Source organism: Gossypium arboreum, chromosome 7, assembly GCF_025698485.1.
Source record: "Gossypium arboreum isolate Shixiya-1 chromosome 7, ASM2569848v2, whole genome shotgun sequence".
Taxonomy (NCBI): Eukaryota; Viridiplantae; Streptophyta; class Magnoliopsida; order Malvales; family Malvaceae; genus Gossypium; species Gossypium arboreum.
In genome coordinates, this window is record NC_069076.1 from 22,894,906 (window position 1) to 22,911,914 (window position 17,009).

The 17,009-nt window shown below is 30.8% G+C and overlaps 1 protein-coding gene and 1 pseudogene across 2 annotated transcripts; both read left to right on the top strand.

Moving 5' to 3' along the window:
* The first annotated feature begins 679 nt into the window (after positions 1 to 679).
* LOC108466232 (uncharacterized) lies at positions 680 to 4,067 on the top strand (annotated as a pseudogene). Its single transcript, XR_001868616.2, has 7 exons — positions 680 to 772; positions 907 to 1,124; positions 1,492 to 1,609; positions 1,906 to 1,980; positions 2,414 to 2,484; positions 2,596 to 2,797; positions 2,959 to 4,067. The product of XR_001868616.2 is annotated as an uncharacterized LOC108466232 (transcript).
* LOC108466233 (SAL1 phosphatase-like) lies at positions 3,066 to 3,929 on the top strand. The gene is made up of 4 exons (XM_017766576.1): positions 3,066 to 3,218; positions 3,304 to 3,402; positions 3,514 to 3,679; positions 3,766 to 3,929. Exons 1-4 carry the CDS (start codon positions 3,066 to 3,068, stop codon positions 3,927 to 3,929), a joined length of 582 nt encoding a protein of 193 aa, XP_017622065.1.
* Positions 4,068 to 17,009: the final 12,942 nt, after the last annotated feature.

The following is a 17,009-nucleotide window of genomic DNA, read 5'->3' on the forward strand; positions in this document are numbered from 1 at the left end:
TACCTTAAAATTTTACTTACTATATACATAAATTTAAGTATAACATTTATCCATACCTTCATGAGTTTCGACTCATCATAATGAACTTTTACTCATACATTTGAGTATCATTTTCAACATTATTGGAATTAGCTCAGTTGAAAAAACATCTCTATCTTTAAGTAAAACAAATCACATCAGAGTCGGAAGATATCACATTATCACAGGTTATATAATGGCATGTATTTCTAGACTTCACATATGCTACGTTCGGTCTGAGAACCGACTAAACCATAGCTTTGATACCAATAAATGTAACACCACCTACCCGTATCCGTTATTAGAGCAGGGTACGAGGCATTACCGAAGCTTATTGAATCATTATTAATTAGGGGAAAAAGTAAAACAAAGTCAACATGTAATATTTAATAAACTTGTATAACATGGTAATTAACTTACCGCTTTTCTATATTTAACATAATTATGCAAAACATAATTATTCGAATTGATCATGAGCCCTAATACCTATTCTTATCACATTGTTAGTCACATAATTCATATAAATATCAAGAAACATGTATGGGCTCAACTTTCATTAAGGGTGTGTTTGTTTGCCCCTTGTGTTTGTTTGACTAAAAACTTTTTACATGGGGAAAATGTTTTCAAAATCACATGTAAAATGCCTATGCTTTTAGGAAAAATGTCTTACAGATTTTTTTTCCATAAGAGATTTTCCAACTCTCACCAGTCTTCCCCCTTGCGCCGTTCTTCATCTTCCTTCTTCTCCATCCAGGTACTTTCCTCCTACTTCTTCTATTAGGCTTTTCATTGACAATTACCATACTTCATCAATGATGGTTTTTGATGGGCAACAACAGAGAATTCATTTGTTTATCTTATGATCTGATTGGAAATGGGTATTTTCAGAAACTCACATTTGTAGTATTAATATATTCCATATGCTTTACCATAAACCAAGTGGGTGCTTCCATCCATGAATATCAAAACCAAAGCTTTTTTCGCTGTTCTAATTCTTTCTTCTTCCATGGTGGAAGCGAAGGCCTTTATGCTTCAAAGCTTCATGTTGATCCTGACAAAAAGCCTTCTCCTGAGGAAAATCATCTCAATGGCAAGTCTTTTATCAGGTCATCATTGTGTTTTTTTCCCCATTTTCTTGATCTATTTCTCTTTTCCTAGTTTCAGCTTTTCCTTTTAATGTTGCATTATAGGATAATTTTTTGTTTCAATTATGATTATCAGCTTAATACCCTTTTTAATCTAATTTGAACAGTGTTAATAATGTTATCAATTTTTTGGGGATTTTCCTTTTAGGGGGTTGGTTTCATTGCTCATTTCGTTATTAGGTTCTCTTTTAATGGATATAAATTACCATCAATTATATGCTGGATAATTGTAAGCTAACAAAGTGGTATTATATGCACTGTTCGCATTAGAAAAATTAAACAAGTTGCATGTTTTTGTACTGAGCATTTTATCATTTGTTTATCTTAGGATTTTGTCCATGTTGTACTTGAAGATTGTGGATCTTTTTAGGGGACCAATGTTGGCTTCATTTTGTTTTCTGTTGAGATTGTGTCAGGAGCAAACAAATTTACTTATGTTCTGTCATGTTTTATTGAATGAATAGATGTAAGAATGTTACATTGTGAAAACCATCCCATGATTTATTGACACTAATATCATGCAGTTGAAAACTCTGTTATTTAGTCAATTTATTCGGTTTGGCATGTCAAATGCATCAATGTTGCAATTTAGATTAATGAAGGCATTATTGTTCTGTAATTTCAAAAGGAAAATATACAGATGATTTTATCATTGGTTTGGTCGTGATATATTTCATCGTGTCAAGCTGAGTATATATATAGAAGCTGAATTTGGGTTTTGGGTGTTTGTTTTAATTTGCAGAATGTACAAAAGGCTTTGCTGCAATCAGATGTTCAATCCAAAACTGATAAAACTCCTCTAACAGTGCTGATTATGGTTTGTTTCTAAACTGCTACTTCCTCTTTGGTTCTTTCACCCAACATTACCAGTCTTTTAGTCCCCTTTAAGAAATATGCATCTTGGATTTGAAATGGGTTCCCATTTTTTTACCCTGATGATTTACTTGCTTCTTCCTTCTTGCTAGCATGTTACTAGGAATTTAGTTTTTCCTTCTTTTCACAATTTGTTATACTAGGGAATTTACAAAGTTGAATGATGTTTTCCTTCCTGCATTAAGCAAAAGTTTCTATTGGATGCAATGCTCTTTTGTCTTTTATTTTTACATTGTTTATCCCTAAAAGTTTCTAGGTTAAGTAATATATACTGTTCTTGGTCTCGTCATCTTTCAACTAAAGGGTGGCAGAAAAGAATCCTAAACTGATTACTAACATGTTGCCTTGACATTTTTATATTCTAAAATTGTCATCAGGCTCACAGGCAGTGGTTAGTTTTGTGCTGCAGCAGGAACTTCATGCTGAATTCTCATTAGTTGCCAAGGAGGTGAATCTCTGTACTTGTGAATAATAGTTTCAGCAGCATCCATCAGCCATCTTTCTTTTTAACATCATAGAATCCTTCTTTCCTTCTAAATAATGTTTGGTTTCTCTTTAGGATTCTAAAGATCTTCGCAAAGATGGTGCCCAAGAAATAATAAAGCGCATTACAAAACTTGTGAACGATTCTTTAACTAGTGATGGATCATACAATGTTACTTTATCACAGAAGACGTTCTCAAGGCCATTGACAGTAGCATATCTGAAGGTGGTTGCCAAGGTCGATATTGGGTTTTAGATCCTATAGATGGTACTAAAGGGTGAGCTCTGAAACTTTATATTTAACATAAGTGATTTTACTTTAGTCATAAAGAAGTTAGTGTCTGCTATAATAATGATTGATATCCACTGAGTGCTTGTTGTTTACGATATGCCTTATCCAACACGAGGTAGTAACTTTTATTTTCGGTCTTTAACTCAGCCATGACTGCTGCAGGGAGATGTTTAGATTTGCTTCCAATCTTTTGTTATTTAGTATAGAAGGATTGATTGGAGAGCAAAAAAAGTGGGCTACCTAAACAGTACTTCATGCAAGATAAACCACAAGTCTGTCTTGGTTTTGATATATGTTATATATGGATTTCTTTACAATTTGGTGTAAAAGAAGTTGGCTGCCTTTTCTTTGCTGAAGTTGGTGGTGGGACTTATATGCAGCCACTTGATGGTTCTTCGGTAGTGAAGGTTATAATGATTTTATAATTTATTATAATTTATTGTTATTAATCTGAGTACGTATTTGCAACTTGTACAATTTTATGGGATCCAGGTGCAAGTAAGTGTTGTTGAAAATCCTGAAGAAGCATCATTCTTTGAGCCATATGAAGCAGCACACTCCATGCATGATTTATCTAGTTTGATTGCCCAAGTACACCCCCTCTTTCTTTCTCTACACACACACACACAGAGACACATATAGACCAGCACTTGGATAATGCACTGAAAATGTTGAGATGTAAACAGAAACTTGGTGTCATAGCACTGCCGGTTAGAATTGACAGTCAGGCAAAAATATGGTGCCCTGTCCAGAGGAGATGGAGCCATATATCTGCGTTTTCCTTACAAAGGGTATCGAGAGAAAATATGGGATCATGCTGCTGGGTGTATTGTTGTAACTGATATGGACCAATTTCACTCCATCATTGGCTTTCTTTCAAAGTGCTAAGGATTAGTTGCCTGACATTGGTTTATTTTTCTGCCCTTTCACCTATTTGCAACTCATGGTTTGCAGAAGCTGGGGGTGTGGTTATAGATACTGCATGGCAGCCCTTGGATTTTTCCAAGGGAAAGCATCTTGATATGGACACAGGCATCATTGTCACTAACCAGAAGTTAATGCCATTACTGTTGAATGTAGTTAAAAAATCCCTGAAAGAGAAAGCTCCATCGTCATGATCTATTTTAAAGGCAGGCTTTATCCTTTCCTCTTAATTATACACTTGGACAATATTGTTGTTATTATGTAGTGTACTACTAATTATGCATTTGGATAATATTATTAATTTCTAGTATTAATTGTGATTTGGAAGTTAATTTATAATTATTCAATCCTTTTTTCATTTTATATCACAATTACAAATAATTTATTTGACTTTGGTTGTTTTCAATTTATGACGGTTAATATTCTAGCTTAATAATTGAGTATTATTATATATTTAACTTGATTTATTTATTTATAAATAAATCATTAAAATATATGTAAAAACAATTTAAAATATAAATTTATTAAAAACAATTTAAAATATAAATTTATTAATATATATAAATTTATTAATATATGTAAAAATAACTTTTCCGGAAAATATTTTCAGGTTATCTGCCAAACAACAGAAAATATTTTACACAGATTCATCCAAACACCAAAAAAGTAAATCATTTCCAGAAAAGTAAATTATTTTCCAGAAATCATTTTTCGGAAATCATTTTACTGGCAAACAAACGGAGCCTAAATTTCTCATATGCATATACTTTTACACATCATTTATTCACATAACTTATAACAATCACATCTATGCATTTTAAAAATGCTTTCGTAACAATTTGTCTTAATTTCAGACTATCTCACATTGGAGCTTTACCCATCAAGTCATTTGAAATACTATCTTTATACAAATAGTACACTTGAGTTGCACAATTCTATAATTATGAACGAACACATTTATAAAATATATTCCATGTTCATTTATCGTAGTCTCATGTCTCCGTATATCAAATATATAACCATCATTTTCTTATGTTTCAGATAAATACATATAACCATACATAAGCATGCCATTCACTATTTCTTCCTGTCTAACACAATTTCAAATGACAGATTCATGTGAATGAGCTCAACAATAATCATGAAAATACTTACCACATTTTTTCACACATATTCCACTCATAACATATTATTTTTATATTTGGCTTGATATTTACTAAGCAATATCAGATATTCATTTATTAGGCAATATCAAATATTCAAATTAATCTTTAACATATATATAACATTTAATTCAAACATGAATTTATAACATTTTTCATTTCAACAAAGTTTAACATTTACCAAATATAATCGAGTATGTGATCAATTTATGCATAAGTCACTCACATATTTTCCTGCTCCTCCTCTCCACTCCACATACTTAATATATAAAACAAACTTGTAAGTAACATTATCTATAATTTTTACTATTTACTTATATGAATATTCAAGCTATCTATCGTGTCATAGTCACTAAATTATTTTTATCTTGAGCTACGAACTCAAGTAAGATCTCGCTAGTTTTCCCGAAACTAGACTCACGTATCTTCTTACCATAAAATTTTCAAAATTTTTGGTTTAACCGATAAGTACAGTTTATTTTTAAATTCACCCATGTTTCGCTATCTAATGATTCGCCCTTCTTCACTAAAATTAATTATCTCCTCGTCACGAGATTTGAATAATGTTCCGTTTGTTTCTCTTGAAAATATACTCATTCAGAATTATAAAATATAAATTTAAGCAACTAATTATTTTTTTAAATTTTATAATTTTCCAAAGTTAGAATAGGGAACCCGAAATTATTCGACATTATAAAATTTATTATATCTCATGATTTACAATTTCATTGCTTACATCGTTTTGTCTATAAGAAATTAGACCCAATAAGCTTTAATTTCATATTTTATTCATCCTCTAATTCAATTTCTACAATTTTTGGTGATTTTTCAAAGTTAGACTACTGCTGCTGTCCAAAACAGTTTTAATGCAAAATGTTGATTTCCATTTTACCTCAAATTTCACAGTTCATACAATTCAGTCCTTTCTCAATTAACCCCTCAATTGGGCTAATTTTTTTCTCAATTAATACTTTAGTCTATCATTTTAAACTACTTCATAACCCTTAAAAATCAAAACTTTAGCACTAGACCTTAATTTCGAACTCTTTCATAATTAGGTCCTAAAGTCAATTTCCATCTATTTTACTTGATAAAATTATCATATATCAAAATTAAAAATTCAATTCTATATTTATTCGTTATATGCTTCCAGTACTCATCCATAGGAACTTTAAAAATTAGCCATGAAATCAAAAACTAATGACATATTAAGTTGGACCCAATTGTAAAAGTCCAAAATCTTAGAAATTTCAAGAAGAAAGCTAGAATTAAACTTACATGAAGTTAGAGTATGAAAACCAGCTTGAACCCTCTTCCATGGCTGTTTTTCAGCTGATGAAAATGAAAAGAAATGAAGAGAATTCTAGATATACCAATTTGGTCCCATTTTTATTTAGCTAATTTTGGCAATTTTCCAATTTTGCCCTTATTTCACCTATTTCCTGATTTTTCTCTGCTATTGTCGCCCAAAATATCTTCTTTGGGCTTATTTGCACTTTAGGTCCTTTTTATTTAATTAATCACCCAAACGTCAAAATTTTCTAATGAAATTTAAATACTACCTTATTCACACTCCGTAAATATTTATAAAAATATTTATGGCTCGGTTTATAACACCGAGATCTCGATACTTTTTTTTTCAATTTCTTAACCAAATAAATCTTTATAAAACACAATTTACTATTTCAAAAATCTTTTAAAAGCTACATTTGGCTCATAAATATTAAATAATATAATCTATGAGTTCATTTTTTGGATTTGGTGGTCTCGAACCATTATTTCCGACATCGCTGAAATTTGGGCTATTACATTAATGAAGCTCAGTAAGTTCGTTGGCTTTAATATAAATCTTACCGAACATATAATGACAATTTGTTTAAGTAAACCATTCAATATATTATTCCTGCCAATCACAACTTCACTCCATGAATTCACTTATTTGAGCTCAACATTAATAATAACTAAAATTCTTCCATATTAATTCTATATGACACTTACCAATCCTTGTCAAATCAGAGAATGTTTTACGGATTTGAGTACATCGTAAACAGAAGCCCGAAGGCTACACTGAAGCACATAAGTGCTAAACGGGAACCCATAAGGGTTAAACGGAAGCTCATAGGAGCTGAACGGAAACCCATAAGGGTTAATCTGAAACTCATATGAGTTGACTGAAACTAATGAGAGCTAAACAAAAAGAAAATACGAGAATTCACAACAAATGCTAAACCTCGATTTACTTGGGTACTTTACCATCAATTCCTCTTTTGCACTGAACGACTGTACTCAAACCTGCGTTTTGTTCCCTTTCAATACTTGATTCAATTTCATCATTTTAACACATAATTTTATTTTCAACAAATGTTACAAATAAATGCAAAATACCATTCATCAATTAGCATATAACATTAAAATTTAACAATACGAACTTACCTGAATTAAATTGTAAGTTTGTGGTAGTTAAGGACTATTCTGCTAATTTTTTTTCTCGTTAATCTACGGGCTCTTGATCTAAAATATAAAATTATTCATTCATTAGTACATATTTCAATTCTAATTCATTTCACAATTTTTACCTCTTAATTTTTGAAATTGCACAATTACCCCAACTTTTACAGTTTTTACAATTTAGTCCCTCACTAATTAGCCTATCAAATAAGCTAATTTTTTGCAATTAACATTTTATCTAAATATTCTACGCTATTACACAGAATTTGATAAATAGAATTTAATACAAAACCCTAAGTTTTAATCTTTTTATAATTTGATCCTAAAATAAATTTCTATTAAAATTACTTGATAAAATCATCATATAACAAAATTAAAACTTAAATTCTATGTTAATTGATCATAAAAATCTAGTGCTCATCAATGGTAACTTTCAAAATTACCCATAAAAGCAAAAACTAATGAAATAGAAAATTGGACCTAATTGTAAAAATCTTAAAAACATAAAAATTTCAAGAAAAGAGCAAGAATTGAACTCACTTGTAGAAAAATATGAAAAAGCAGCTTTTAGAGACCTTCTATGGTGTTTTTGGCTGAAGAAATATGAAGAAATGTCTAGATATTCCTTTAATTGCTATTTTATTTGTTTAATTTTGCAAAATTTCCAATTTTATCCTTAGTTCACATTATTTCTTAATATTTTCTACACTTATGTCATTTCAGCTTCTTCACTTAGGTTAAATTACTCATTAAGTCATTCCTAGTTACTATTTAAGCCATTTAATCACTATTTCTAGCAAGTTTTGTACCTTTTTCAATTTAGTCCTTTTTATTTAATTAACTATCAAAACATTAAATTTTTTAACAAAACTTTAATAATAACTTAATAACACTCCGTAAATATTTATAAAAATATTTACAGCTCGGTTTATGAAATTAAGGTCTCGATACCTCGTTTTCGAAACCACTTAACCTAATAAATTCTTTTAAAACACAAATCACTAATCCAAAAATCTTTCTAAAATCACACTTGACCCATAAATAATAAATAATAAAATTTTAAAACTCACTCATTGGATTTAGTGGTCTTGAACAACTGTTTTCGACACCACTGAAAATTGGGCTGTTACAAGGATAACCTAACCGGTCATCCATATAGTAAAAGTATGTGGTTCTACAAACTTCTTGTTTGTAGTAACATGTAACTCAATTGCACTAATATGTGTATAATATAAACTGATGAAAAAGCAAGTAACATTTCCAGAACATATTTATTTCCACATTCAACTTTTGTAATATATAGATATTCAATATTTTTCTTATGCATAGTCTCAATATGATATCCATTAAGACGAATATCTTTAAAACTCAATAAATTTCTTTGAGACTTAGTGGAATATAAAGCATCATCAATGACAAATTTTGTATCTTTAGGTAATAATATAATAGCTCTCCCGGAGCCTTTAATAAGTTTTGAACTACCTGATATTGTATTAACATGGACATTACTTATTGTCAAATAAAAAAATATTTTGAGTATTGTATGTGTTATAGCATTATCTGCAAGACACATGTCTCCATTGATTTTGGGTTCATCGAAATTTTGTTGAATATTCATATTTTTCATAAAAACAAACAAAATATAATATGAGAAACATTGCAAATATTTATTAAATATATAAATTATTTTTAGCAAGAAAATAAAGCATACTTAAAACAACATAAAAATGTCAAAATAACATCAATTTTTCTAATGATTCTCAAAGAAATCTGCCACATCTAGGTGAGTTATATTATTAAGGTCATTGAATTTATCACTTTCGTAGGCATGGTCAGTTTTAGAATTATAGTGAATATCTTCATCTTTTGCCTCAATTTTATCATTTTAGGATATAAAATTTGTCTCTATATGCTTTCCCTTCTTTTTAATGGATGATTGATAAAGTTTCACTAAATGCTTAAACGTACGATAGGTACGTGACCAATGCCCCTTCATACCACATTGGTTGCATATATTCTCAACAATATTTGAAGGATTATTTTGACCACTTCTTTCTTATTTTTCATTGTTATTCTTTTTTTGTTGGTTAGAAGTATCATTGTTATGACCCCCATGATAACGATTACTAATACGTCTTCAACCACGTCCCCCACTATGTCCACGACCATGGTCGCGACCTCTATATTTTCTATTTTCATAATTATTATGTACTACTACATTCATTTCAGGGAATAGTACAGAATCAGTGGGACGAATTCCATGATTTTTCATCAAAAGCTCATTATTCTATTCAGCCGCCAAAAGATATGAAATCAATTCAAAATACCTTTTAAAACCTTTTTCACGGTATTGCTGCTTGAGCACATTAGTAGTATGAAAGGTTGAAAATGTTTTCTCTAACAAGTCCTCATCAGTTATGTTTTCTCCACATAATTTTAGTTGAGAACTAATTTTGAAAAGTTCTAAATTGTATTTACTTACAGTCTTAAAATCTTGCAACCATAAGTGCATCCAATTATTATGAGCTTTAGGGAGAATCACTATTTTCTGATGGTCAAATCGTTCTTTCAAATTTTTCCACAACTTCAGAGGGTCTTTCACAGTGAAATATTCCGCTCTTAATCCTTCATGTAGATGATGACGGATGAAAATCATTGCTTTTGCCTTGTCTTGATTAGATGCTTCTTTGTTTGCTAATATAGTATTTCCTAGATGTAACACCCCTAACCCATATCTGTCGCCAGAATAGGGTTACGGAGCATTACTAGAGTTTACAGATCAAATAGATAAAAAATTTCAAACATTCATATCATATAATATTAAGATCAAAACCAATCAAACTCATACATATTGTCCCTAATTTGAGCCATCGAGTACCAAAATACGCATTAGAAACAAGTCGGGACTAATTCGGAAACTCAGGGAATTTTTTGAAATATATTAAAAATTTTCAAAGCTGCAGGGTTCATACGGTTATGTGACTAGGCCGTGTGACTAGGCCGTGTGACTCACACGGCTAGGAGACACGCTCGTGTCTTGGCCCATATGGGCATTCGAAATAGGGACACACGGTCAAGCAAAAGGCCCCTGTCCAAGACCGTATGCCCTTTCGAAATGGTCTTACATGCCCGTGTGTTAGTCGTGTGGGCTTAAAATGTACCTTAAACAATAAGTTTACCATTCCTTGTAAGCTTGGACATTAAGCAACTCAAAAATCATTCATTTAACCAATTCTAACACAATCAAGCACATCCAAAACATGTCAAAACAATCGTTCTAGGTATCTAACCAATGTACCCTCATTGCTACCACAATTATATCATCAAAGCATCAATTTGATCCAAATTTATAAACATACCAATTTCAATCCATTTTTTACTAAATCATGAACACCTAAACATCAATTAACATACTATAATAAGGCTTCAAAACACAAACACGTGCTTATAGGTATATGCCAACCAATATTAAACTTATAATCTCATTTAAAATAAATTCACAAAATAATTATTATTTAGCCACGCTAGGTACATGCCGACACAAAAGATAGACAACACCACATTTGAGTTTGGGATCGTTGTTGAATGCTAAATCAATGATAAAAAAGTTAAGTACCTAACCTGCGTATAGAAAACAAAATCCTACACTGAATAAACTCAGTGGTATTTCTATAATCTGAATAATTAAAGACAAAACAATATAATATGCACATATTAATTATAGGCATAATTGAATATTTAAAACCACATTTATTCATACAATGGCATTTGTAACACCCTTACCCATGCCTGACGCCGGAACAGGGTACGAGGCATTATCGGACTTAAATACACATTTATGCAAAAACCGAGCCATAAAATCTCTTTTAATTCAAAACCTTTAAAACACATGCATGTCATCCCTTATTTGGGTCTATTAAGCCCAAAACATTCATCGGAATCGATTCGGGACTAAACCGAGAACTTTAAGAAGTTTCAAGAAAACTTAAAAAAATTTCTCATGAAACAGGGTCACACGCCTGTGTGGACATAGGAACACACCCGTGTGCCTTTGGCACGCCCGTGTCCTCAGGCTGTGTAACTCTTTGTTTAAGACGTCAGCATGCATATCGAACCACACGGCCGAGCTACATGCCCGTGTCTCCAGGCCGTGTCCTTTACACGGTTGAGACACACGGTCATGTCTCAGCCCGTGTGGCCAGCACTTAGGCTATTTTCCAAGCCTTCATGTCACCCATAATCTTTTACAACCTTATGCACATCAAAATCGCAAATCATGACATCATTTTAGTGATTAAACACTCTTTATTAAGACACATCCTTAACATTAACATGTCTTCTTACAAGTAATGCATCTACTCATTCAATACTAAGTCTAGACTCCTTATTTCACATTCATAAGATTTGTCATTTTGATGACCACTTTTATCATTATACTATAGTTACCAACTTATTCATCAAGCACTCATGTTCAATCATTATAACCTTGTGTTTATAATGTGCAATTACTATATGGCTATGACCACCTCAGTTGGTCATAGAGCATACATCCAACACACATGTCATATTACTAACCATGCATGGCAAATAAATATAATCACATTATAAATATTAGACATGACATGAATAGCTAGGCTTACTAGCCATAATCAATATGAGCCACATCTCATGGCCATATACATATAACTCAATATAAGCCAACACATTTGGCCAAAGTAAAATAATACATGTCAATCAACTAGATCCCTATACATGCCACTCACTTGAAATTTCTAATATATGCTTCATTATTCCAAATATAGTGACTTGATAGTGTGATGCTGCCTCCGGCAATCTTCGACCCCGAGCTAACATGAAAACACTAAAGGAAAGGAAATGAAGGGAGTAAGCTTTATAGCTTAGTAAGACCGTATGAAAATAATAAGCAGTTTATCAACTTGCTTCTTATGGTAATACAACCCTATTTGCATTTTCACTCATGTTCCAGTCAAGCTATTTTATCGAGTCACAGTCACTAAATTATTTATATCTAGAGCTACGAAACTCCAAATTAAGTTCTGCTAATTTTCCTTAAAACTAGACTCACATATCTTCTTACCATAAAATTTTCAAAATTTTTGGTTCAGCCAATTAGTACAGTTTATTCCTTAAATTTACCCTTTTTCGCTGTCTGACAGTTCTGACCCCTCTTCACTTAAAATTAATTATCTCATAATACGGGACTCGGATGATGTTCCCGTCTATTTCTCTTGAAAATAGACTCATTAAGCATATAAATTATAACTCATAACTTTTTTTTTTTTTACAATTTTCAATGATTTTCTCAAATCAAAATAGGGCTCATTCTAACTCTGTCTCACAACAATTAAAATATTTCATAATATGAAACTCTTTTGCTTACACCATTTCTTCCATGTGAAACTAGACTCATTAGGCTTTAATTTCATATTTTATTCAGCCTCTTACTCAATTTCCACAATATTTGGTAGATTTTTAAAGCCGGACTATGGCTGCTGTCCAAAATTGTTTTAGTGTAAATTAACAATACTACGTTTATCATACCATATTAATTCATTTTCACCACATTGGTAAGGTTACATATTCATACATCATAAGTATAGACCTATAATCACAAGATCATCATAAAATCATTCTCATAAGCATGAATTACCTATTTAAATCTTCACTAAATGTGCATCATAAACTGAAATCATTTCTCATGAGCTTGGCATACATACCTGTGTTACTCAACATGCTTGTATTCATTCCTTACTAATCATATAACATGAATTGAATTCACATCTCATCAATTTCATGTAAGTACCTGTACCACTCACAATATGGTCATAACCTTTCTCATTTAGCTTAAACCGTAACTCTCACTGTTGAACCATTCGGAAAGCTATCGGATATTCACTAAGCTTTTAAACATAGGGTATAATGCCGATGCCATGTCCCAAACATGGTCTTACACTGGCTCATCTATCAAATCGATGCCATGTCCTAGATATGGTCTTACACTGACTATCGAAATTGAGGCTGACGCCATGTCCCAGACATGGTCTTACACTAGCTCTCACATATCCGTGCCGATGGTCTTATACTGACACATCTCGTAGCTAATGCATGTCCCAGACATGTCTTACATTGGCTCTCGTCTCAATGCCGATGCATATCCCAGACATGTCTTACATTAACATGTCATAATGTGGTTGATGCATGTCCTAGACATGTCTTACACTAGCACACACATATCGCCCAAATGTCATGGCATGAATATCTGTTTATTCCTAAGGTTCAACCGGGAGGTTCATCTACATCAATTCTTATCATACATAATCATTTCCACAATCAAGCAATTTATGCTATATCTATTCAAATACGTGTAATAACGATATAGTTATATTATTTACATACGACTTACTCGTTTCTATAGGATATCATATTCCATTGAATTTCTAATGTATTCTACCATCACGTAAATGTTATTAACTTTTGGCATCACTTTCATCATCTCAATATCATCAACATATAATTCAATATAATCGAAGCAAGATAGATTCAAGTATATTAACAATAACATGGATAACATACTTATTTAGTCATACGAACTTACCTCGAATACGAAAACGACAATTTTACCATTAGTCCATAACCTTGTATTTTCTCGATTTAAGCCTGAATCTTGATTTTCTTGATCTATCATTTCAAATATAGCCCATTTAGGACTCACATTATTCAAGTTGACCCAAAAATCATATTTTGGCAAATTTAAAATTTTCCCCCTAAACTTTGCCAAAATTATGCTTTTGCCCCTAGGCTCATAAAATGATTTTTATTCAATTTTCTTACTCTTTAAGCCTAGCCCAACTATTTTCATAACTATAGCAACTCAAGATTTCAATTATTACACATATTTACTCTCTATTTTACAAACTTTATAAAATGATACTTTTAGATGTTTTCATGCTAACACCTTTCACAAAAGTTGTTTATTTCACAACTAAGATTTATTTTCTTCCATAAAAATGCAGCAAACAACATGAATATTCTCATGGTAAAACCCTAGACTTTCAATCATTTTGAAAAATAGTCCCCTCATTAGCTAGATTAAGCTACAAGGGTTCCAAAAGTACAAATATTATAAAAAATAAGCATCTAAATCACTTACTTGTGAGGGTGAAGAGTTTGCTAAAATTTCTAGCTTTCAAGCCCTTATTTTTGCTGGTATTTTCGGTGAAGAAAGATGGAGAAGAAGGGTGGCTACTTTTGTTTTATTTTATTAGTGTTTGCTTATGTCATCAAATACCAACCATACCAAATTTTAACTTTTCAACTCTTTATCTCCCCTTTTGACTGGCCATCACTTATTTAATGGCCTAACTTTACTTTAAAGACTCCCAATTAAGGTTCTCTAGTAATTTGACACCTTTGACTATTAAAATAAAATTTTACCCTTTATGTGATTTAGTCCTTTTTTCGTAATTAAGCATTCAAACGTTAAAATTAATTCACCAAAATTTTCATGCACTTATATAATCATGCTATAACACATAAAATAATATTAAAATAATTTCTTGACCTCAGATTTGTGGTTTCGAAACTACTGTTCTGACTAAGCCCTATTTCGGGATGTTATAGCATTAGCCATACATTACTCAATTCATGAATACATCATAATATACCATACTCAATTTTAATCACTCGCTTTATATAATAGCTTTCCATAATTTGTTCACATATCATTTAAACAATTGCACTATTCATTCCACATTCAATTCATAAGTATATAACTCATGTATTCCATGTATTTACAACATATTTCATATTTTATTTTCAGTTCACTATCTCAATTCCATTTCTCATACCATGCCATTTCAATATCAATTATAAAACTTTAATTATATGTTTACCCCTATTAACACGACTCGAACAAATACACAGATCAAACCAACACACCAATTTGACACCCAATGCCTCATCGGATAATTCAAAGTAGTAAATTAACACCAGTGTCTCATCGAATAAATCCAAAGTAATAAACTGACACCTAGTGTCTCATCGGTTGAACCAAATTAAAATGGCACCCAGTGCCTCATCAACTCGAAGTGGAAGAAATCTCTGAACTCTTTCAATCCTATGGCATGCCATCTATATCTGACTCAGCCTGATACAGTTAATAGTTTAATTTCATATTTCAAAAACAACCAATATCCAATATAAATTTTTTTATACAGTCAAATATACACATGAATCCAATTCAGTTTAAATAATCAATACAATCATAATATATATACCAATTCTTTCAATTTCCATCAACTTTAATTCAATTCAATATCAAAATGCCAAATACTCACCTCAACCACTTACCATAAGCATTAAATCAAAATACAACAATTAATAACTAGATTCGAATTATAAAAATACAAACCAGAAATTCTGATCTATTCGACGTCAACTTTATCTTTCCCCTTTTTGGTCTAGGATTCAGGTACGACGTTAGCTACGGAATTAAAACAATTAAAATTCATTAATACAATACAATTCAATTTCATATTGAATATTTAAAATTTTACTCAATATTTGCCTAATTTTCAATTTAGTCTCTAAATCGAGACTAACTTTATTTCCTTACAATTAATCCTATATTTTCACACAAATTTCACTTTAAATTAAATTTAACTCCCCATTTTCACTTAAATCCATAAATTTCAAATTTTCATAATTCAGTCCCTATTATTCAAAATTTACAATTTATTCTACAATTTAATCCTTTTTCACTTCTAGCTTAAAATATATCGATTTAATCCCTAATACTAAAATTATTTAACATTAGCAACACTTAAAAACTCAATAATTTTTAAAATTTTGACATGAGTCAAGTAATATTTAACACTAAAATTTCAAAATATAAAAATTACAAAAAATGAACTAAATTGATTAACCAATTAAACTTGGAAACTTTGATTCTTTCTCCTTTCTTTCTTTCCCTTTTTTTTATTCCTGTTACGTTTAGCCTTCTTGGCTTTTTTTTATTGATTTACTTATTATTATAATAATATAATATATATACGTAAACATATTTTATTAATATACACATATGTATATTAAATTTACACACGTAATCACTAATACTATCCACTTGTTGAAATAAGGTTTAAATGCTTCTTTAGTCCTTTTAATATTTTTTTAATCTATAATTTAAATTTCACCCTATAGACAATTTAGTCCTTATATTTAATTACTCTTAATTCATGCAAATTCACTTAACCAAAACCTAATTAACTACACAACTAACTTTATAAATATTTTTAATAAATATTTACGAGTTTGATTTACGGGAACAGAGTCTCGAGAATGCACTTTTTGACACCCTTGACTATTAGGTCGTTACACTAGACCTTTAGCATCTAGGTAAATTTCAGCATCTAACACCCATGACAAATAATTCTTGCTTGAGATGTCCAAGGCCGCAAATTCAAGTTTGCCAAGATTTGACATTATAATCACTTGAATCAAAATAAAAAATATTAGTAAAATAATAAGCATTTTCAATCGTAAAATAATTCAATTATATATACCAAATTTGTTAAATAATAATATGTATGTCAAATATTGGCATAGAGAGGAATAGTCATCATAATAACTTAACATAAGTTACAT